Source organism: Cavia porcellus, unplaced genomic scaffold, assembly GCF_034190915.1.
Source record: "Cavia porcellus strain 051 isolate PalLab524CR breed Dunkin Hartley unplaced genomic scaffold, mCavPor4.1 scaffold_3, whole genome shotgun sequence".
Taxonomy (NCBI): domain Eukaryota; kingdom Metazoa; phylum Chordata; class Mammalia; order Rodentia; family Caviidae; genus Cavia; species Cavia porcellus.
In genome coordinates, this window is record NW_026947486.1 from 9070181 (window position 1) to 9094572 (window position 24392).

General features: G+C 38.0%; 2 protein-coding genes across 5 annotated transcripts in view; both read right to left on the minus strand.

Annotated features, from left to right (window-relative positions):
- Positions 1-487: 487 nt before the first annotated feature.
- LOC134475409 (endogenous retrovirus group K member 113 Gag polyprotein-like) lies at positions 488-4286 on the minus strand. Its single transcript, XM_063245702.1, has 2 exons — positions 2447-4286; positions 488-773 (listed from the first exon to the last, which is right to left on the minus strand). Exon 1 carries the CDS (start codon positions 4152-4154, stop codon positions 2994-2996), a length of 1161 nt encoding a protein of 386 aa, XP_063101772.1. The 5' UTR covers positions 4155-4286; the 3' UTR covers positions 488-773; positions 2447-2993.
- Rpgr (retinitis pigmentosa GTPase regulator) overlaps positions 4211-24392 on the minus strand; it is a 66009-nt gene continuing 45827 nt past the window's right edge. For 3 of the 4 annotated variants that reach the window (XM_063245700.1, XM_063245698.1, XM_063245701.1), the window contains 3 exons: positions 24294-24351; positions 22661-22752; positions 8284-19941 (listed from right to left, as the gene is read on the minus strand). In XM_063245700.1, coding sequence (XP_063101770.1) covers positions 19738-19941; positions 22661-22752; positions 24294-24351 — 354 coding nt within the window. In that variant the 3' untranslated portion in view covers positions 8284-19737. Of the gene's footprint in view, positions 4402-8283; positions 19942-22660; positions 22753-24293; positions 24352-24392 lie in introns of those variants that run through there. The other variant, XM_063245699.1, reaches the window with a different exon arrangement.

Below are 24392 nucleotides of genomic sequence, written 5' to 3' on the forward strand. Positions count from 1 at the left end.
AAGAAGAAAGATTTGTTTTGGCTTACAGTTTCAGAGGTATTAGTTCATGGTTAGCAGTACTAACTACTGCTGTGGGCCTGTGGTGAGGCAGAACATCATGGAAGCAGAATTTTGTGGAACAAAGCTGCTTACCTAACATCACAGTAACACAGAAACAGAGAAAGAAAGAGCTAACAAGCATGTGCTAGATGGTTTCCTCCTTCTGATTTTGTTCCATTAGGCCCCACCCTATCAGATGGTGAAACGAAGATAAGAGCAGGTCATCCCCATCAGTTTGATGCTCCACATGCCAATCATCTCCAGATACACCCTCTCAAACAGATGTAGAACTAACTGTTTTAACTAATTTCCTAGGCATTTCTCAAACTATGAAACTGATCAATATTAACCATCACATTAACCTTCATAGAATAATAACCATTATTTCATCTTTAATTTCTAAATTCTCGTGCAATCAACCACTGTAAAGAATCACATAGGGAAAGTATATCAATCAGTGCTCAGTACAGAGACAAATTTAATGCAAGGTATATAAATATATAAGGATTTACAATGTAGTTGCCACTCAGAAAGTTGAGTGTGAGAGAGTGCAAAAAGACCTGTCTACATGCTGAAGATTCAAAGGATCCAGTTAAAGTTTGAAGGTCCGGAGCTCACTGTACTGTCCCGTGCAAGTCCGTATCAGAAGGCTGAAGAATCTGCAATGGAAGACTGAACAGTCTGTGCTAGAAGCCAGCAGACAATGTCCAAGAGGAAGGTGAAGACTGGAGCTCCTTCAAAGAAATGGAAGTGAGCCTTCCTACTTCTTTTCCCGTCCATTCCACTCAAACTACTGTCTTCAATAAACCCCTTTGTTGGGAGCCACCACATTGCCGAGCCGCCGCATATAGCGATCATGCGGCCTGTGGTAAAGAGTAAAGCCTGAGTTAGATTACCCCTCCCATCGAGCACGTTAGTTTCCTGCTTACCGCGTAAACAACCCGCTCAATAATATGTTAGCCAATCAGCTTGCCTTGCTTACTTTAATATGATTGGACACTGTATCCGTATATATACTGGTGCCACCCCTGGGGGGAAGTAGAAGCCCGGAAGGAGCCGCGGAGAGCGGACCGGTAGAGGCTTCGGAGCGAAGCACGGAAGGAGCCGCGGGGAGCGGACCAGAGGAGGCTTCGGCTGGGAGCGATCCCAGGGCAGGCTGTACGGAGAGAAAATAAAAGAAAAGGTTGTCCACTGCCAGACTTTGTCGTGTGTCCTTCCTGCCGGCCGGGAGCGACATCGACATTTGGTTTTGTTTAGCTAGAATTGCTTTGAGACTTCTATGGGCTCTTTCGATGATTCCTTGACCTTGGGGATTGTATGGGATACCATGTTTTAATTGAACCTCCATCATTTTGCAGAACTCATTGAAGGCTTTGCCTATATAGGCTGGTCCATTATCAGTCTTTAATATTTTTGGTTTGCCCCATGCGGCCCAAGCCGCCAGGCAATGATTGATCACATTAGACACTTTTTCACCTGTTTCTGCTGTTGCAAATATGACGTGAGAACAGGTGTCTGTGGAAACATGAACATATTTAAGAGTCCCAAACTCCTGTATATGTGTGATGTCCAAATGTGGATGTCGCTCCCGGCCGGCAGGAAGGACACACGACAAAGTCTGGCAGTGGACAACCTTTTCTTTTATTTTCTCTCCGTACAGCCTGCCCTGGGATCGCTCCCAGCCGAAGCCTCCTCTGGTCCGCTCCCCGCGGCTCCTTCCGTGCTTCGCTCCGAAGCCTCTACCGGTCCACTCTCCGCGGCTCCTTCCGGGCTTCTACTTCCCCCCAGGGGTGGCACCAGTATATATACGGATACAGTGTCCAATCATATTAAAGTAAGCAAGGCAAGCTGATTGGCTAACATATTATTGAGCGGGTTGTTTACGCGGTAAGCAGGAAACTAACGTGCTCGATGGGAGGGGTAATCTAACTCAGGCTTTACTCTTTACCACAGGCCGCATGATCGCTATATGCGGCGGCTCGGCAATGTGGTGGCTCCCAACATCTCCCCCTTTTTTATTTTAAATAAGTCTACGCATCGCAGCCCATCCTGAATTGAGTGTAGAGGCCTGTGCCCTGATAGGAAGCCCACCAAGGGCTCTCGGCGTCGGCCCGGGTCGGCCGTCCCCGAGTCTGCCGAGGCCCCGAGGCCCTCGTCCTTTTTCCAGGGCCAGGAAGGAACCGGACGGAACCTGGATGCACACAGGCATACACTCATGTCGCTCCGCATGATCCCCCCGGGGCGACATTTGGTTTGGGCGAAACCTAGTAATTCAGCGGCTTTCGTGCGGTATGGGGTAGGGCCTGTCTTAGGTTGAGTCATGCTGGGGAGGCATGCTCTTACCCGTCATTGACTCATCTACCCTGCTATATCATAATTTTTTTGAGGAGGAGTGTGGGAAGCTCACCGTCCCTAGACTCGGTCGTAGGCTAGGCGAGCGAGCCATGCATATGCCTGAGGATCTTCTTCTCTATTTTGGGCTACCGCTATTTCTATTCATCTTGTTGGTTGGTCTGTGATGGATCTCCGGTAGGGCAGGTCTGATCTTTAGTCGAGGGCTTTGTCGCCCGTGTCAGTCTCTCCGGTACCCACAGTGGTTCTCGTCCCGGTTCCTGTGGGAAGACACAAACCGCACCTCGGTTCCAGCTGACCACTGGATCCGGGCCCATCCATTGTCCTGTCAGGACATCTTTCCACTTCACCCACCCTTTATGGTTGGGGGAAGGGTTGCAGTGCTCCACAGCTGGGGAGCAATTATCATTATTTAAATTTAAAAAATTGTGTGTGAATAGTGCCATGGATAATCGTGCCTTTGGGGCCAGGCCTTGGCTTACTCCCCCTTTTTGTTTTTTATTTTTTATTTTTATCTTTTTTGTTTTTTTTTTTTTTTTTTTTTTTTTTTTTTATTGGTACCAGGGATCGAACTGGCGATTGCCTGCTTACAAGGCAGGCGCTTATGCCGCTAAGCTAAATCCCCAGCCCCCATTTCCTCGACCGGCGTTTTTTTCAGCCTGCTCGGCAGAGAACTCTGTGTACCAGGCTCGCCAATCTAGGTAACTACCCGAGGGCAGACACGCCTTTGCCAGCTGAATCCAGTCCGCGGGGGTGAGGGGCCCAGAAGACAGGTTCTCCAGCATGGCAATGGTGTAAGGCGCAGTCGGCCCAAAGGTTGTAACTGCATTTTTAAGTTCTCTAATCTGCTTTATCTCAAAAGGCTCCCATGCATTACGTCCCTGGCCCATAGCTACTTGTACAGGAAATATCCCGTAGGGGCCACTATCTATCCCAGGTGGTGGATGTACCTCATGAGACAAACGTCCCCCCTGCCAAAGCCGCCTGTAAAAATACCGACCCGCCGGCGGCGGAGCATAAGACGGCGGCCGTGATTGGGCGGAAAATGGGGGCCCGTGCATCACTTCCTGTTCTGGCGAAAGGGGATGGAGCTCCCACGCGGCCGCCTCGTGGCGAGGGATCGCTTCCGGGAACAGCCCCCAAGGTGGGGCGGAAGGCTTCGCCTCCCTCTCGCGCCAGGGGGCGCTCAGGAGCTCTCTACTCCTCCGCAGACCAAGTTGAGCGGAGCGCAATTCGCGGCGCAACGCTGAGAAAGAACCCTGCGACTCCTTATCGAGCGGCCTATCCTCTTGGCATCTAGGCTCCTTGGTCTCATCGTTGTCTAAGCCTTTCTCGTTCTCGGAGTCAGACGACTCCGAGGCCTGAGCCCCGTCTTCCTCCTTTATATCTTTGTCTCCTTTGACGGACCCCTCCCGGGAGCTCCCTGACTGGGCCTGTTCGAATGCCCTACGCACTTTAATGAGCTCTTGAGAACCTTCCCTGCAACCACCCTCGCTCTTCAAGCATGCATATATCATTTCCCACAGTGGCCGAGCGAAGACCGAAGCCCCGCCCTCCCTTTCCGCTAGAGAAAGATCCCTGCCCAACTTCTCCCACGAGGGCAGGTTTAAGTGCCCTGTGGGCAAGAACCAGGGAGCGAAACTATCAATCTCCTCAAAAAAGCTCTCCAGCGTTTTGCGTCCCACCTTGAGGTCTCTGGACTTTAAGAGCTTCCGGAGGACCTGTACCAAGGGCTGGGTGTCGTTACTCGGTACGTTACCCATATTTAATATGTTACTCACCGCGTGAGGCCCAAAAATCCGCCACTTACGCGTGAGCCTGAGGGGAGTCTAAAAACCCTGTAGGTGCGCGCCACCCAGGGCCCAGGTTTATCCCCTACTCACCTGTCTCGCAGTGCTGTATCAAGGAACGTTGTCCACTACCACGTCTCTGGGGTGATCAGTTGTTCCCCGTACGGGCCACCAAATGTCGATGTCGCTCCCGGCCGGCAGGAAGGACACACGACAAAGTCTGGCAGTGGACAACTTTTAATTTTATTTTCTCTCCATACAGCCTGCCCTGGGATCGCTCCCAGCCGAAGCCTCCTCTGGTCCGCTCCCCGCGGCTCCTTCCGTGCTTCGCTCCGAAGCCTCTACCAGTCCGCTCTCCGCGGCTCCTTCCGGGCTTCTACTTCCCCCCAGGGGTGGCACCAGTATATATACGGATACAGTGTCCAATCATATTAAAGTAAGCAAGGCAAGCTGATTGGCTAACATATTATTGAGCGGGTTGTTTACGCGGTAAGCAGGAAACTAACGTGCTCGATGGGAGGGGTAATCTAACTCAGGCTTTACTCTTTACCACAGGCCGCATGATCGCTATATGCGGCGGCTCGGCAATGTGGTGGCTCCCAACACCCCTTCAGCCAAACTCAGAACTATGCTGATCCAATTTAGTTTGGCATTTGTTACTCAAGTTGACACAATTGGTTAACTATCTCAATCTACTCCCTGTTAACATGGCAGACATATTTCCTTAAACTACATTTTGTCTTCAAATGCAAAGACAAGCTGATAGTTACACCCAATCCTTTATAACTATCCTGCTTACAAACAGAAACATAATAAGTTTTCTCCCCAGAACAGAAGGCAAGTTTCTTTTGGGTGATGCTTGCTCCAATATTAAGCCTATCAACATTATATTACATAGGAAGCATATCAGGAGAGAACAATTGCAACTATAATCCTCATTTTTTTAACTGATCATGGGGTTGCAGTTGGTGTTTAGAACTACCTTCTTCTACTATTTCCTATTCCCTTAGTCTTCAGTAAGCACCTCAACATACTGGTGGGGTTACCCAAACATTCATTCCTGAAGGTTCTGGACCATTTTCCATCCTGCCTGGATTGGGTTGTTGTAGTTTATCAATGACAGTGATAACAGTGCATGGTAATATTAGGAGGCACCTTATGGAGCCTTCTGCAATCTTCCTTTACTCCATTGGGGAGCAAAAGTCCAATTTCCCTTTGATAGTCTGGGTCAGTCCCCTTGCCAACACTGTAACTCCCTTTCTAGTTTGTCTACTTAGAAGCATGAAGAGACCAAAATTATAATATTAGGGGAAAATCTTAGTTTCTAGTTCAACAGAATCATTATTGTGTTGCCTGATACAAGCCTTCCCCACTCTGGTACTAAGACTTCTAGGCCAGAAAAGCATAATGTGAGAACAGGAAGCAAAAAATTTACTAGTGGATCACTAAGGGTAATGGTCAGTGGTACTTTTTCCATTCCATCCCTTGATTCCTGGACCCATGATTTCTGTTTACGGGAAACACAGTACATTATAGTGGACTCTGATTCAAAGCATATGTAGCATTTAGAAGAAACTTGCCCAAGCCCTGAAAGCTATTGACACTTAGGCTGGCTTTGTTATTATATCTTCTGAAGCCAATCCCATCCTTCTATCAATCCAACTACTCAGGACGGTAAGGAAAATGGTGATACTAGTAAATTCCATGAATCATGAGCCCATTGCTTTGTTTCTTAGTTAGATGCAACACTGTGTGGAATTCCATGATGATGGAAAAGGTTTTCTGTAAGTTGATGGATGGTAGTTCTGGCAGTAATTTTATGTGCATGGAAGGCAAATCCATATGCAGAATAAGTGTCCATGCCAGTAAGTGCAAAGTACTACCCTTTCTATGATGGATGCAGTAGAACATAATCAACCTGCTCTCAGGTCACAGTCTGATCAGCCCAGGGAATGGTGCCAAATTGAGGACTCTCTGTTGGTCTCTGCTGCTGCCATACTGGGCATTTAGCAGTGGCTACAGCCAGATCAGCCTTGATGAGTAGGTGTCTATGATGATGAGTCCATGCATAACCTCCATCCCTGTCACCATGGGCACTCTTCTCATGAGTTCATTAGGCAATGACATGGCAGGAGGTGGGAGGGTGAAGAAAGAGGTTGATGGTTATCTACAGAATGGGTCATCCTATCCATTTAAGTGTTTTAGTTCAGAGTTTGCAGATGTTTATATCCATAATCAGATGGTCCCAAGGCAGAGTGTCATGGCAGAGGGCCATGGCAGGGGAGAAACAGTCCGTAAGAGAATAGACAAGAGGCAGTAAAGCAGCAGGCAGCAGTACAGTGGCAACAGCAGCAACAGCAAGCCTCCCATTTCCTTTTATCCCATCCAGACTACAAGACTTTTGGGTGCAGCAACACATACCAGTGGCAGGGGCAGGGGTGGTGTTTCATTAAACAATCAGCCAAATAGCATACTACCTTAGTTATCACACCTTTAATTTATACTGACACAACCTTAATGCACATTCACATACTTTAGATCCAACCATCTCCAAAAGTCTCACTAATGTGCACATGAGACTTGGAGGACATCTAGACACAAACCATAACAGTAGGAAATTCTGTGAAATGAAGTTTCAGATTAGCTAAGTTAACATATCAAGCCACCACATGTCACCTAACTGAATAAAAACCCCAACAAAGATGGCAAGATGACACTCAGAAGTAGATTTATCAAAAGAAATTTAGGAAAATCAAGTAAATCAAGAAAACATCAAAATGAGGTAAGGATATTCATCAATTCTTCATAAAGAGAAAAAAAAGGAGAATAATGAAGGAAATAAAATCCTGTGCTCTACACAATTTGGAATGCAGTGTTTAAGAAGACAGTTTTTTTGAAATCAGAAATCCACTCATAAGCTATGGACACTTACATAAGTTACTTGTCTTCTCTGTGACTCATTTGTACATATAAAAGTGGGAATAAGAAACATTTCTCATAAAGTGGTAAAGATTCAATGAGTTAATAAACAGAAAACACTTATAGAATTATGTGCAGAACATGCATGCTTATTATTATTACAATTATTTATTTAATCATGCCTTAATTTTAAAATGTAATATATACATTTATAATTCTCATTGAATTTCTAGGTGGTCTTAATGAAATTCTGAGTAAAACACTTCCTTCATGAGTTATTGGTAGCTAGATAACCAGAATATAGGCCTCTGACTGATGATTTTAAGAAAGATTGTGTATCCAGAATGGACAAAACAAAGTCTGCAGTCTCTCTTGCTAAATACTTCCCATTTAAAAGTATCTGATATTGATTTAATGCAATGCCAATCAAACTATCATTAGCATACATCATAGATCTAAATAAAACATTCCTAAAATGCATTTAGAAACAGAAGAGACCTAGACTAGCAAAGGCAATCCTGGGCAACAAAGACAAAGTAGGAGGCATTGCAATCCCTAACTTGAAATTATGCTACAAAGCTACTGTGATAAAATTAGCATGGTACTGGCCAAAAATACAACAAAACAAACAAACTAACTAACTAACCAGACCTGAGGATCAGTAGAACAAAGTAGAAGATGCAGACACAACTGAAAACACTCAGCCACCTTATCTTTGACAAAGGAGCCAAATATATTCACTGGAAAGAAAGATAGTCTCTTTAGTAAATGGTGCTGGAAAAGTTGGCTTTCTGCACACTGAAGATTAAACTAGATCCATATCTACCATAATGTACTAAAATAAAGTCAAAATGGATCAAAGATCTAAATATTAAAACAAAAAACACTAAATCTAATGGAAGGCAAAGTAGGTAGAAATCTTGAAGACATAAGGGTGGGCAGAAAGTTCATGAACAAAAACCAAACTTCACAAGAAATACTTTGAAGAAACAACAACTGGGATTGCATAATTTTAAAAAGTTTTTTCACTTCAAAAGAAATCACCAACATAGTGAAAGGAAAATCCACAAATTTGGAAAAAACTTTAGCCAATGGTCCCTCAGATAAAGAACATCTATCTAGACCATACAAAGAATTGACAAAAATCAGACCCCCCCCCAAATTTAAAGACCCATTCTGAAAGTGAGCCTCTGTAATTGGTATTACTTCTTAGATAAAGAAATACAAATGGCAAATAAATACATGAAAAAACATTCAACATATTTGATCATTCGAGAAATGCAAATTAAAACAGGGAGATTCCATCTTATTCCAGAAAGAATGACAAATATCAAGAAATCAACCAATAACATGCTTCAGGGACTGTAGGGAAAAAGAAACCCTTCTCAACCATTGGTGGAAATGTAGACTGTACAATCATTGTGGAAATCAGTGTGGAGATTCCTCAGAAAACTAGGATTAGAGGTCCCATTTCATTCAGCTATTTCCCTTCTGGGTATTTTCCCAGAAGAATTAAAAACATCATATCACAACAATGTGTATTCTTGATTATAGCAGCACAATTTGTAACAGTGAAAACTTGAAAACAATCCAAATGCCCATCAAACGAGGAATGTATAAAACTATGTGGTATTTTTATAAATGGAATAATAATAAGCTATAAAGAATGATAAACTCAAGGCTTTTATAGATAAGTAGATGAAACAAGAAACCATACTAATAAGTGAAATAAATCAAATGCACATGTATAAGCATCATCTTGTCTCCCTAGTGCAAGAAACTAAAAGAGTAAGATATAAAACCTGCAAAAGATAGAAAAAGGGAAAGAAACTTCTCACAAGGAAAGAACCGGGATAAGAGAAAGGAGAAATTAAGGAAAGGAAAAAGTAAATATATGTATACAAAACAGTTAACATAATTTTACTACTAATTTCTTGTAGTTCATTGAAGGGATCGGGAGGTGATTTTATTAGTTGATTAATTTTGCATGCCTGTATCTTGAAATCTGAGCAACTGCTTTGAAGACAGTAATACACAATATATTAACCATTGTTGATTTCTTATCCTGTTTTGAAACTATTTTTTTAACTTTTCTCTTTAAAATAAAAAATAAAAGTATCCGAGTCACCTCATCAAAATGAATTATCACTTTTTCTGTTAATATAATATTTTATTCAGAAAACAAAAAGCTCTCTACTCACATGGAGATAGAGTATGGATAAGGGGAGGTGTCTGTACTTTTAGCTCAGGCTACCAGCTCTCATGGTTTTGATAGCAATGTCATTTGGAGTAATAGCCCCACAATAAAAATGGCAAGGATAAAGTAGAAAAGCTATGGGACATGGGTGGGGGAACAGATGAGGTCAGTACTGGGCATGCTGCGGGTGGAGGGCCATTTCACAACATTTCTTATTTATCGAGTCATAGTGGACACCTTTGCCTGGAGTGCCACCTGTACTCGATAAGATCCATGGTAAATTTTGCATCCTACAAGAGTGGCACTGGGTCAGAGAACTTTTCTAGTTCCCAAGAAGTAGCCTATTCATGAAAATTTTTGACTCAGCTTTGCCAGCCAAAACTCAGCTTCAGTTGGTATGATACTAATGAAACTTGTTCCATGGATAGGGGCCCAGATGGAGGGTGAGTCATTACCGCTCTCAATGGCTGCATCCTGACAGATCCCAGGGGCACGAGATTGTCCATGTCAGGTTTCCATTTGTCCAAGGCACTGAGGCTGGTTTCACAGACTAGTCTTACGTTTTCTTGGGTTGATGGCAGGGGAAGGGGAAAGCTTGTACAGACACTGCACGTATCTAGCAACCATCGCACTGCTCCCCTCTATATTTGTATGTGACATACACCCACTTTTATAAATGTCATTCACCTTTTATGTATTTATATGTCATTAATGATGGATTTATGACTTAGCAAAATGTTACAATCACATCTGTGAATAATAATAACCAGGGAGAAAATAAAACTGTACCTTAAAAACAAAACAATCAGCACACTGAAAATCAACCCTGTGTGTTCAGTGAAGGCATCTTGCTTCTTGTTGGGTAAATAAAGCCAAGGTTTTCAAGCAATGATAATTGCAGTTTACCAGACTCAATTCTGGATACAGGGATAATTTTCATCAGATTATCTGTACCAATGTGCCTGTGTGCTTCTGTCTGCATGTGTGCATGCATGTGCATGAAGTTGTTTTAAATTAGTTTTTATGTAAAACATTTTCATAGGTATGTATTTGGTTGACTCTCTTCTATTACTTGGAAAGAGTCATTACTTTTTTTAGGGGTAGGTCTGTGCAGCCATGATTGGGTGAGACCTAACTGATTAAGTAAGTTTATAATAAAATTCTCTCCTTTTTGTAACCAGGTATAGTAATGACTTTCCAACTTCTCTCATCAAAAACGAGAGAAGTCTTCAGTAACATATATGACACATGAAACAAATACAGAGCTGTATCTACTGAGTTTCACATTTGGGTTCTTTCCAATTTCTCTAGAGTAGTGAGCTGAGGTTTCCTGTAGCACCTGATGATCATGGATCCCACATGATGGTTCACCAAAATGTTCAATCAACTGCTTGTCTCTAGTAGGAACCATAAGGAAAAATGTTATCCTCCCTGCCTCAGCTACAGTGTTCAACATAAATACGGATCTTTTAAACTAAAGGGTGAATGTGAGTAAGATTTCTATATAATAATAGAACCCTAAAGGAGTGGGAGTATATAACTCAGCAGTAGTACCCATGAAGTCAGGAGTTTGATCCCCAGCACCACAAACAAAACAAAACAAAACAATCTCTGATATTTAGCTAAGCCCATTGCTTCTACAAATAAATGATTGCATTATAGGATTTCCCTTGGAGAAATGAATTCAAGTTCTGGACAAGAGGGTTTGGTAAACCCTCTTGTTACACAACTTTTGAGAAAGTTACATAAAGGAGCTGATTCAGTTGATGGATGGGCGTTTGCTTTCTTTTCACATTCTCTTCCCTACCTGGAACAGAGATATGAAACTTACTTTCAAATCAGTGCAAATATAGTCTATCAAAGACAGAATGAGCAGAGATAATATGTTGAGTCTTCTCTTTGTTTGATACTTAGGCCTATGTAACAAAATGTGGATAAATTCCTGTCTCAGAATGTCAAAAATAATTTCCAATATTTTGTTTTCTTCTCTTTTCCCTTCCCTCGCATAACAACTACAAATGTCTCTTTCACCAACACTACACAGAGAATCATTTTGCTATCACTTAAGTGGTGACACAAGAATGAAATAAAGGATATTTTATGCATGTTTTTTCTTGGAGTATCTTATCTCTGTGATACCTGTCGTACTAATTCAATCCCATTTATTGTATGTACTAAGACATATATGGTATACATGGTATGGTTAGGGATTGATATTTTTCTGTATTTTTATTAGCACATTTGAAGTACATGTTTGTTTGCTGTTGGTACATGTATGTAACACATTAATTCCCTTTTTTATGCCCTTTCCCCATTTCCCTCTTTTCCCTTCATCTCTTGATCCCCTTCCCATTTGAGAAATATCACCCTATTTTCTGTTATCTTTTATTTGCTCTTTATTTATAATTTAGGTCTCTGATATAAGAGAAGCCATGCAATAGTTAAGCTTGTCTGTGTGATTTATTTCACTTAACTTTATGGTGTCAAGGTACATCCACTTTCCTACAAGTGATTCAAGTTTATCTTAATAATGAATACGTAGTAAGTGTGATTTTTCCTCAAGACTACACTAATATCAATGTGGGAGGTAGGAATGGAGGAACCACATTTGTTTGGATATTCACCAAATACTTTGGAGAAAAATGAGTTTGCACAACCTACGCAACAAAATTATTCACTTGTGTACAAGGGAAACAATGTCAGGTCCTTGTGATCAGAAGCAACAACTGAAGACTTTCAAAGCCCAAAAGATTTAAAGAAAAGTTATAGCTAGACACTAGACCTTGAAGATAGAGAAATACCAAGTCTTGGGTTCTTGGAGGTTACATGCAGATTTGAGAGAAGGGTCAGGGTCAGAGTCCTGGCAAGTTGTGTATTCCTGTTTGAATTTAGAGCATACTTATATGGGTAAAAGGGAATTTGGGATTCACCTAAGCTCCTTTAAAATGTCTTCAGTATTCCTGGACTGCATAGGTAGTAAATTGTAATTTTTCATAGCCTCAATACCCATTTTGAATATAACTTATTCTCATATCACATATAAGGTTCAATTTTCTCCCTGTTCCAATGCCTCCGAGTTCCTCAAGTTGGGCAATCCCAAATATCTACCTTACACAAAGCCTCCTAGTGATCACCTCCATATGAGGCAGCTGGATGCAGCCTGCTTGACTTACCTTGTAGACCCTCACACCCACATGAAAAGTGCTGATATGTCAGTGACCACCTCTCGGTCACAGAGTGACTCCATGCAACTTGTGTCTGCTTGTCCTAAAGCCTTAAAACAGAACTTCCTATTTGAGGGAACACTGCTCATGTAATGTCCTGAACCCCAATAAAGGCTCTGGGCTGCAGATCTCCCATCTCTCTCTGTCACATCCACATTATGTCTGGGTTGAGTACATGTATCTCAGATTCTCCTTCTCGTTTCCTGTTGGCATGCTCCTCTCCTCCCCGTGGGGTCTGTAAGTGGCCCTCTGTTTCTGGCATGCCACGTGGTGTTCTGTTGTACTGTTGCCTTCGTGCCTCCCCTGGGGACTGTCCTACATATTGTAGTGTTTAGCAGTACCTTTAGCCTTTACTTAACCCACTAGATTCCAGTAGCATTCTTCTTCCCTTTTCCCCTAAATTATAAAAACCAAAAATGACTCTAGATATTGCCAAATGTCTCACAGGGTAAAGAGGAGCACGGGAATTCCTTTCATCTGAGAACTACTATTTGGGAGAAACAGAAACATCTAGTGTAAGTTTAGTGTAAACTTGCTAATGACAAATACTAACAATAATTTAAATGAATCTTAAAAGCATGCTCAATGAAAGAAATTGTATGTGTGCACACATACATGTGTGTGTTTTGTGGTACTAGGTATTGAAACCAAGGCCTTCACATTGAGCCACATCCTAGCTCTTTTTTTTAAATTTTGAAACAGGGTCTCACTTAAAGTCGCTAAATTGTTCAAGTTTAACATGGAGACAGGTCTTCTGCAATTAGAAAGGGACCAAGAGATGGGATGTGGGAAAGAGAAGGAAGGGGACATAAAAAGAATTAAGATGGGTTATGTACATGTACCAACTCCTCACGATAAATGTTGTCATTATGTATGGCAAACATGTACTAACAAAAATTTAAAAATACAACAAATTGCCCAGGCAGGACTCAGACTTAAAATCCTCCTGCCTCAGCCTCTCAGAGTGCTTACAGAGGTATGCTACCATGACTGATTTATAGTGCTTCTTGAATCTTTGGCCTGATACCTTTTTGTCTTAGTCCATTTTTCTTTTGCTGTACCAGAATACCAGAGATTGTTTTATAAAGAAAAGACATTTATCTTGGCTTATGGCTCTACAGGCTGGAAAGTCCAAGATAGGGTGGCCATGTATGATAAGAAGCATGGGCTACACCATACTATGTTGGGAAAAAGTGGAAGAAGCAGGAACACATGAAAAAGAGGCAGGCTTGCTTTGTAGCAACCAGCTCTCACAGTAACTAATCCACTCCTGCAAAAATGAAAATTTATCTAAGAAAAGCATTGATCTATTCTGAGGGCTCTGCTTTTGTGACTTTAAGTACTGTAACCTCCTATTGGTTCCAATTTCTCAGCAAAACTGTACTGATGAGTTAAGGTTCCAACACATGAACCATAACATTTTTGTTTTGAAAAGTTCTGGAAAATTATTTCTTCATATATTACCTCTGTTGAATTCACTCTTCTCCTTTTAGGATTCTAACCACATATATATTTGACTTTGTCATTGTACTCAAGATGTCTTCTCTGTACTTTGCATCATTTTGTCTCTTTGTGCTACAGTTTGAATATTTTCTTCTGGGTTATCTTTCAGTTTACTAGGTCTTTCTATTAATCTGTTAGAAAATCTATACATGAATGTCTTAATTATTTTTGCTTATGTTTAAGTGCAGAATTTAAATTTGGCTTTTTATAGTTACCATTTTCTAATACAATTCTCACTCATGTATTAATTCCTTAAAATATTAAAATATTAGTTGCTCTTATCTCTTGTTGAAAAGCTGCTCCATATGGCAAGAACATCTACTTGGGTTCTTTCTCTGATTTTGGTCTCCTAACTCTTTACTGTCTTGGTAGCAACTCTAATACTTTCAAGTGTTTCTTTTTTTAAACTTATATACTTTGGTCCAATTTTTGTGTTTATTCCCAGTGTAAGGTGATCTGAGATATCATTAAGAACTACCAGAACACTAAAGGCGTACTTTTAAATGCATACAGTTATACTTTAAAATTGTCTCAGTTTCTAAAATGTCAATGTCATGGAAAAACATGGGGAGGGAAGTCTTCCAGATGAACAGAGACTTAAGAGAAATAACAACCGCATGCAACACACTGATTTTCACTGATTCGCACTTACCAGTGAACTAGCTTGTACAAGATATTTTGAGGAAAAAAAAAAAAGAAACTTGAATATGAGATTGGGCAGTAGTTATTGGAAAACTATTACTATTTTTGTTAGGCAAGGTTCTAACATAGAGGTTACATACAAAAATATACAGAATGTCATTTTTAGTAGTGCATCCTTATGTATTTAGGAGGTGCAGGACGTCTAGCTAAAATAGAAAGCAAACAACAAAGTATGAATAATAAATCTATATGATGGGTAGATAGGTATTATATTAATCTTATTTTTCTGCATATTTTAAATAGTTTCTAATAAAAGTTTTCAACCACAACTTAATTTTAATAAATGAATTTCACATTTAGAGGAAAATTTCTAGCTTTGATTTCTAAAAACTTTCTAGTAATTACTGAGAAAATCAATGTACAGATTCATATGAAACTTAAAGTGTTCTCAGATTGGTTTAAACTTTTATATAGGTTTTGGAATCTTTATTGTGGTGAATAAAACAATTATAATAATGCGTTATTAATACAATGCCAAATAGCTTTATGAAAATGTTATTTGTAACATGAAATTAAACATAATTATATTTGAGAATGCAGTTTGCCTATTTCTCTTCTTATTTTCAGTAAATAAGTGTAGGGTAGGCTAATGTTGCCTAAAGTTTTCTGTAATTAGTATTGTACAGTAACATTGCTGAAATAGTCATTGGTTGCAGCTGTTAAAGGGACTGCTTATCAAAAGCCTGGCAAACTTTACTGTAGTTCTTCTTCTTGCAGAAATAGCTCTGTATTTTCCCAACTGCCCACACTCCCAAGAAAGCTTGGTAGACATTTATATGTAACAAAAATGTAAATTACCTTAGTAGAACAATCACTTTTGTAGTTAATTCTTTAATGCTCCTGCTTAAACTCTGAGATTAAATTAGGGAAAAATAACCAAGATAAATCCAGGGCCTAATTGTTTCAACGTGTTTTCCTTGTATACTGATTTTTCTTGCCAAAATAAAGCACTTTGTTTAAAATAGAAGTCATAGCATGGCTGGCTAAACTTGGCCTGCTGTTATGCTTTAGCCCCTAAGTTCACATATGTGTATGTGTACAAAAACACACACACACACACGCGTGTGCGCGTCAATGAGTTATCTATACTAAAAACAAAAAGAAAAACATATTTCTAGCTTCCTTTTAAAACTGCTGAGGATCTGGCAATTTGAGTTCAGTTCTGGGAAACAGCCATTACCAGCTAGAATGAAGAAGCAGCCACTCCAATATGATTATCTGCCTAGGCTCAAAAAATGTGACACCTGGTTTAAATGTATTTTGTGTTCAAAAGTACATTCCCTTCATTCCTGAGTTGAAGATTTTTCAGTCTTCTGATTTGTCTTTTTTATTTACTGATTTCTTATTCTTCCACTTGAAAAAAGTAAAGTACATCTTAAAGTTCTGTCTAAAAACATGCTTTAAATATTTTAAAGAATTCCTATCCCTAAATATTTAAACCATAGCAAGAGGACATTTTTAGTATGAAAACATTTCCAATTTGGATAGACAAAATCAAATTGGGTAGAAAAACTCTTAATTGAAATTAATAATAATAATGCAAAGCCTAGCTCTGTCCCAAAATAATTATTCTGAATTTCTTCTCTAATTCTATTGATATTTGAGCCTCCTGTAGACAAAGAACTGGAGTTTTTGTGTTGCCAAGCCTGGTAATTATAAAACTAGCTGGCCAAATTTCTCTGACTTGGATGCTTCTAATGAGTTCATTGCTTCTGCTGAAAGACAGACTTTCTTTTGCTCATGGAAAGATTTGTTTTCCCCCTACAGATTTATAACAAATGAACAATAGAGTAGTACTGCAATGAACTATATGGTAAATACTCGAAAGAGTTTAACCTTGAAGAACATGTGTATGAATTTCTAAGAAATAAGTTCTCATCCATACTCTACAACTTTAAATGATAGTACTCATTTAGTAATTGCTCCCTGTACCTGGGATCCCAGAGTATGACCCCACTTAAAATTCCCGCTTTGACTGAAAATGTAACTAGTGAAACAATCAATGAACGTTTCAACATCACATACCTCATCACATCACAGACCTCTCATTGAAGATCCAGAATTTATCAAGTCTTTATACATTTTGGGACAATAATAGCAACAATTTAAGAGACTAGGTACTTTAAATAAATGATGTTTTATATGATCTGCAGCTCTTAAACTGTTATACATTGTTATGGGTTGAATTGTGTTCTCTCAAAAAAGATTTGCTGAAGTCCTAGCTCACAGTGATTTAAGAAGTTATCTTATTTGGAAACAAGGCCTTTACAGAGATAATCAAGTTAGAATGAGGTGACCAGACTATAAGAAGGGGAAATTTGAACAAAGAGATACACACAGAAAACAATATGGAAAAACAGGGAGAATGACAAAGGTTTCAACTGATGCAGCTACCAGTCAAGAAATACTTAAGACTCAGAAGTTAGGAGAGAGGCTTAGAATGGATTCTTACCTGGTGTATTTAGAGGGAGGACAGCCTTGCCAACACCTTGATTTTAGATTTCTGGTAACCAGAACTGAGACGACCAGTTTGCAGTATTTTGTTAAAGCAGCACTGAGAAACTAATACAACAGCTTTCCAGAACTATACATGTTCATATTTATACAAAGGAGGGTCTTTACAACTACATTTTGTCTTGAATATTTTGACATGCATTTATAGGCTATACTGCTATTTTTTCATTAGGTATGATGGTTCTATTACAGGTTTTTTTTTTTTTTTTTTGGTACCAGGGATCAAACTCACAACCTTGCGCTTGCCACACAGGCGCTTATTCTGCTGAGCTAAATTGCCACCCCTCTATCATATGTTAAATAAGGAAGTCATTGTTAACAGAAGTTTGAAGAAGCCCAATTATACTTCTTAAGTGCTATAGATTAGAAAAACCAAACAGATAAAGGTGTAACATATATTTCTATCAATTATTCATTGAGGATTTGTATGGTGGAGGATGTATGAATATTTTGTGAGTATATAAAAATGCGATCCTTGGCTTTAAGAGAATGACATTTGATGACCAAAAAGCGATTAGATGCTTTGATGAAGGAAGCCACCATGTAGATAAGTCCTACCCCATAGTATAACAGTATAACATTAGTTTTTAATGCTGTGTAACAAATTACCAAACATTTGGTGGGTTAAAACTACATGTATTTATTATTTCATAGTTTTCATGGGTCAGGAAGTCTGTGAAGTGCTCAACTGGGTCTTCAGTACAGAGTCACATAAGGTTGCGATCAAGGTGTCAAAGTAAAAAATATGGTTTTATTTGAGGATTACATTCCTCTTCCAGGCTCACTAGTTGCTGGCAGAATTCGCTACCTCAAATTTGCCAGATTGAGGCCCTCAGATTCTCAAGGCTGCTCTACCCATTTCATGGTACACGGCACTATCTACAATTATGATGGAGTTTTTTTCAGCCCAACAAGACCGCATTTCTGCTGCTTTGAGTAGTTTGGATCTCTTTTATGTTGGATTTCCTAAAATATCTTTGAAGGGATTCACCTGATTGGGTTAGAGTTATCTAGGATTTGCTCTTCTTTAAAGTTTAACCTAAACTGACTAAGACTTTTAACTACATCTGAAACATCTCCCACCTTTGTCATACAATGGAACTGGAGCAAGGGAATAACATTTCATCATACTCACTGGTCCCATCTATATTTAGAGAAAAGAGATTATTCAGGGCATGTGTCATCAACAGGTTCCGGGAACCTGGAAGCTATCTCAGAGTTCTGCCTACCCTAAATGACACATATTAATACCATCTGCAAGCTTTACCGCCACTTGGCTCCTATAGTTTACATATTGGTAAAGAATTTTTACAACATTCTACTAATACTATAGTTGCCATAGAGAAATAGCCAAGGTTATGAAATTGCCTTTGCTTTTAGTACAATTAGAAATCTACTAAATATAATTCACACAGAAGATTACTTTGTAAGATTTCAAAAATCACATTTGCCCTGGACTAACATTACAACCTTTGTACATAAAGCACAGAGATGTAATTTTGTTTTGTTTAAACAGGGCAAGGGTTACAGTAATAGAAGAAGAAAATGTTTTATTAACAAGCTAAAAATGAGGACAATGAAGGTGGGTTGCCCCATTAAATAAGTAGCAGCTTATTTAAGTAGAAAGACGTGTTCCTACTTAGCAGAGTAAACTTAACAGCTTTATCCTTCCTATTCTTGGAGGAAGAGAGTAGGAAGGACAGGAATAGTGCCCCATGAGATGGAGACTGACTTGGTTACCACTGTTAATGATAGAAATAGTTGAAATGAGCAAGCCTGGCTTTGTTTGGGTCGCTTATGGTGGCAATCTGCAACAGGGCCAAAAATACTGATCACGCTACATAGTATTTTCATGCCTAATCACTTCTCTAAACAAAAGACTGGAAAGAAATTTCAACAGTTTCCCCACAAAAACATACTGTTTATATATTGCATTTGTATTCTTTTTTAACACAGGGGAAAGGTATTATGTCCTTTGATATTTTAAAATTAGGGTTTTTTTTGTCCCTATTTGATCAATGGATAATTCCAAGTACTTCCAAATTTTGTTCACAGTCGTCCATTTTGACAGCAGAACCAACCAGATGTGGTTGATTACAATTTTGGCTCAGTTGTAAAAATTGAAAATATATTAAAAATGTATCAGTGTCAAGAGGTTTCAAACATTGTTTTATGAAATTATAAACAAGTAAAACTGTTTAGCAAAACTATGGTGTATCTTAATTTAATTTTCACATACAAAAATATATTGTTTTATGCAACACTGAACAGTTAAGACCACAACACTTCAAGAAGAGTTTGAGATACACAAATTTTAAAATTGCTTGTTAAAAATATTAACACAAATAAATATCAAAACTGGTCATACTGTTCAAACAAAACCAAAAATATTAACTTATATCTTTAAAAGACGGTTATCAGAAATGTTCCTTCAGAAGCTATAACATTTTTCAAGTATAAGTTACGAACACGCTTGGTCAGCCATGAATACATGTATTTATAGTATTGTACAAGATTTTGACTTTACCACCACATTGGATGAAGTACCATGATAGTTTTGATCTATGTGGTTAGGGATGGCATCTTTCTTATTGCTTTGTACAGCTACTTGATCTCCTATTGGCTTTATTTCTGAAAATGGCTCCATACTACTCAGTGTAATTTTCTGACCTGTCATTGACATCTGTTTCAAGAGAAAATTCTAGAAAAAACAAACATAAGCAGAGGTTCGGTAAGTGAAACATTAACTTAATATTTAGTGGTATAATTTTAACAAGTGTAAACATAATTTCATCATATCTTTATGGGATACAAGTACAATAACACATTCTTAGCATCTATCAATCTTTTTACTCTTACCAAAACACAGTCATCATTCCACCACAAAGAAAGACCCTTCAAGGATCTATCTTACAACCATCAACAACATCTTGGCAATATATAATCATCTGCCTTCAGAGGCCAAATTTAGTATTCTACTGTTGCATTGTAAAAGGGAAAAAGATTAACACTAGGATATTACTTATTGTAACATTTAAATATAGCCAAAATGGTTCATTTTGTGGCATCCCCATTGTATCTCAGCTACCTAGATTTTCTTTTGTAACATTTTGAAGAAAGAGGGCATATCTCCCTATTCTTGTAGATCAGAATTTCTGGCAAAATGTTAGTGTTTCCAAATGATTGGCTATGTAAGCCTTGTAGGTCTGAGTAGGCAATAGGATATATGTAGCTGTTGTTCAGAGAAGGCCACATATGAAGAATATAAGTAAAAGCTGAAGAAAAGCTGAAGAGTTCTTAAGAATTCCTAGCAGGCAGAAAAGAGAATATAAGGAGACTGAAGAATGGCAAAATATAAGAAGCAGGCTGATGGAATGGAGCCAGCACTAAGGACAGAGGTCAGCAGAAGAAAAATTGGGAAGATGAGGTAGCTCAGAAGAAAGTCAGGGGAAGAAAATACAGCAAGCTTTAGCCTTAGAAATGGAGGAACTAGAGGGAAAAGCTGTAACCCCAAAAGTCAAGAGTCTATAAAAAGGGCCTATGGGTTAACATAGAGGCATTCCTGTGCCTGCTATGTTGGAGGAATACACATCTTGAAAACATTCTGCCACTACAAAATACCAAGAAATGCTCAATAAGTATACAAATAGAATTTTATAATGTATAAGTAATGTCACATACAAAAATTAGGGAAAATCCCTGTAGGCCAAAAAATGTGTAAGTAGCAACAATTTTCAGAGCTAAGTATTGAAATGTTATTTGTTGCTCTCATAATTTAGACCACTGGGTTTTAACAAATTCAGTATCACAAAATGTGGGAAACTGGGACGAAGTCCTCCCATAATATAGAGTTCTCTAGAGGTTATGTCCTTAATGTAACTGAACAGGGAAATGTTGGGAGATAACAAAATACATGCCTTTCTAGTCTGTCATTTTAGTGAAGAAGAAAAATGTTTTGCTTAGGTTATTTAAAGCTCATATTGCCAGTGTGGGTAAACAACCCATAAGGAGGAAACTAACCTTAGGTGTTTCTTTACCTATTTCAGAGCTAACAGTGGGGCCAATAACTATTCTCTATGGATAGAATCACTCTAACCTAGGCCTTACAGGATTTCCACAAGAAAGTTTGTGGTTGAACACAATCCAAATTTCAAAACACATATGGAAACAAGGCACCATTAGCAAGACACCATTAGCAACTCATTCAGAGCAAACATAGTTTTCAACTCTTAAGGATGACTAACATTAAAATTAAGAAATACTGAGAAGAAAATAAATATGCTTGAATTATTTAAAGCAGGAAACAAGATACTCACTTTGTAGATGGATTTTTAAAAAGAACCAATATAAAACTTCACTTAAAAGTGAAAAAGTATAATCATTAAAATTAAAACTCAGTAAGTAGATTTTTTAAAATGTCAGTGAAATAAAATCAATAAAATCCCTCAAATGACCCAGAATATCACAGTATAAAAATATGAAATTGATGTTAAAAATGTGGACAACAAAATGAAAAGTTTCTATCAGAGTTCAAAAGAAAAGAAAGGTAATATTACAACATATAATGGGTACTATTTTTAAAAACTGTGGGTGATAAAACTTCTCAAATTCAAAATCACATTCATAGTCAATTTCCATGAAATTATAATAAAACAATTCACATCTAGGCATCTCATAGTGAATTGAAACCTACTAACGAAAAACAAGCAATCTAAAAAGACAGCCAAAGAGGATTGACAGGTTAATACACAAACATATAAGCAATTATAATAAAGTAGTATTAGCAGTAATCATGAGCACAGATGATAAGAAAATAAATGCCAACAAGTCATGCTATCAAGTGAACAGAAACTCAAAGTGTAAGCTACCAACAGGCATCTATAACAAGAACTTCCAAAGGGTTTCTTCAGGAAGAAGAATAAGGATCCCAGAAAGAATGTCTGAGACAGAAAAAGGAATGATGAGTAAAGCAAATGGCAAAAAACCAAGTAACATGATTTGTGAAGATAAAAAAATTAAAATATTGGGTACAATAACGTGTAAAATGAGAAGGACATGAGAAGATAAACTATTCTAAGTTCCTAGTATTAGCTAGGAAACAGGAACATTAGTTTTAAGTTTAAGGTATTCATGTGAAAATTTCAAAGGCACCGTCTAGCTGTATAGGTTATTTACAAGGATACATCTAAAACAAGTAAAAAAAGGAAATGGAAAAGAAAAAGATCTCTCCAGCAAATACTAACCAAAGGGAAGGTGGTTTATTAGAAATGTGAAACACCAACCTGAAATAATTTAATTAGTTTTGGATCATAAAAACACACACTAAAGGAGTCAAATTATATGAATCACCACATGAAAAGTAGAAGAAACAATTTAATATTTTAATCAACCCTAAAATGGAAAATTTATTTTTCACTTACTTTTTTGGGTATTTTTGTGTCTTTACTTGGTCCTGATTCATTAACTTCCCCAGTCCTTGAAAAACTGTTCTCTGCACAATTATACGTGTTTCCTATAATTGGATATATTTTAAAAACACTGTTGTAATTAATTAGAAAGAGAAAAAATACTTATCAATTCTTGAATTTTGGAGTAATATAAAAAAGCTCACTGCTAGAGTAGTAGACAATGTCTATACTGTATATTTCCTGAAAAGTTAAATGTCCAAAAAGATCTGATCAATATTGAAATTTTTAGATGATCTTTATCAAAATGCAGCTACAGAGGCAATAAGAAATATTAGAGAAGATTTCTTGTAAAAATATAAATTATGTTTTGAATTAACCTAGTATAATTCGAGTCTTTGCACTCAAATAGACATTATTTTTTGATATTTAGAATTAAACTGAATATTATATAGTTGAGCAATGATCTTTAAAGTATATTTATAAAGCATATGTAATTTTTTAAGTTTCATATAAATAATTACTTAAAGTTTCTATTCAAATTTTTTGACACTATAGTCTATATGCTAACAATAGAGATGATACTTTAACATTTGGCTGAAAATATTCTAAAGCTTACTACTATTCTTGCTGCAGAAGCTATAAAAAATTAAGGAAACTATTCTTCCACTGCTTAAGTTAAGATCAATTAGCCAGTAATAATACTGTGTTGTTTTATGTATGTATGTATGTGGTACTGGGTATGGTCTTAAGAACATTAGGTCTGACAGTTACTTTTAGTTAGAATGGAGTAAAAAGAATACTGTGGTATGATGCTGTGAAAACATGAGTTACAGCAAACATAGATGATTCAGATCTAGAAAATTTAGGTTCTCAGTCAATCACAGACATCCCTCATTTCCCTCTATTCTGTAATACCTGTTCCCTGACACTAATAGCTGAGCTATTCAAAATCCACAGTAATATCAGAGACTCAGTTCTTGGTCCTGGATCGATAAATGGATGACAACTTGGGCTCTAAGCCAGGCTGAGCATCCTAACTTGGGCGAAGAAGTCCAGTGTTTATTTGATATATAAATTGGAATTTGGGGTAAAAATCTGACAATAATATTAAGTAGAATAGTAAAACAGCTATTCTGAATCCCTGACACTGACATGAATGCTTATGAGTAGTATGAATAATTCATATGTATAAAACAGAAAAGTACATGTCACGCTATTTCACATCTTTCCATCAGGGTCATATGATGGTAAAATGTACAAAAAATAATATACATCTGAGTTTGTAATTATCTAATTACAGAATATATATGCCTACATATACATGTATGTATGTTTGTATCTAGTCTTTTATAAAAGTATACTTTTATGGTTTCTAAGAGAAATTTAAAACATAAAAAGTAAAACAATGGAAAAATGATAAAAACAAAAGGCTGAATTGTTGGAGAAGAGTATGGGAAATATGGAGGAAGGGTAAAGGGATGGAAATGATCAAGATATGCTACATACATGTACCAGTTCCACAAAATGAATGTAATTATGATGTTTCATAAACATATGCTAATAAAACAATCAATACTTTCAACATTTTGATTAAATCAATTTAAAAAGAGAAAAAATATGCTTTCAAAGTCAAATGTACTCATACCTTTTGGATTTTCATTGTATTCATGCATAGCCCGTTCTTCTAGTTTGCTTTTTTTTTCCTATAAATAATAAACAATATCATTAAAATGTGTTTGTTCTG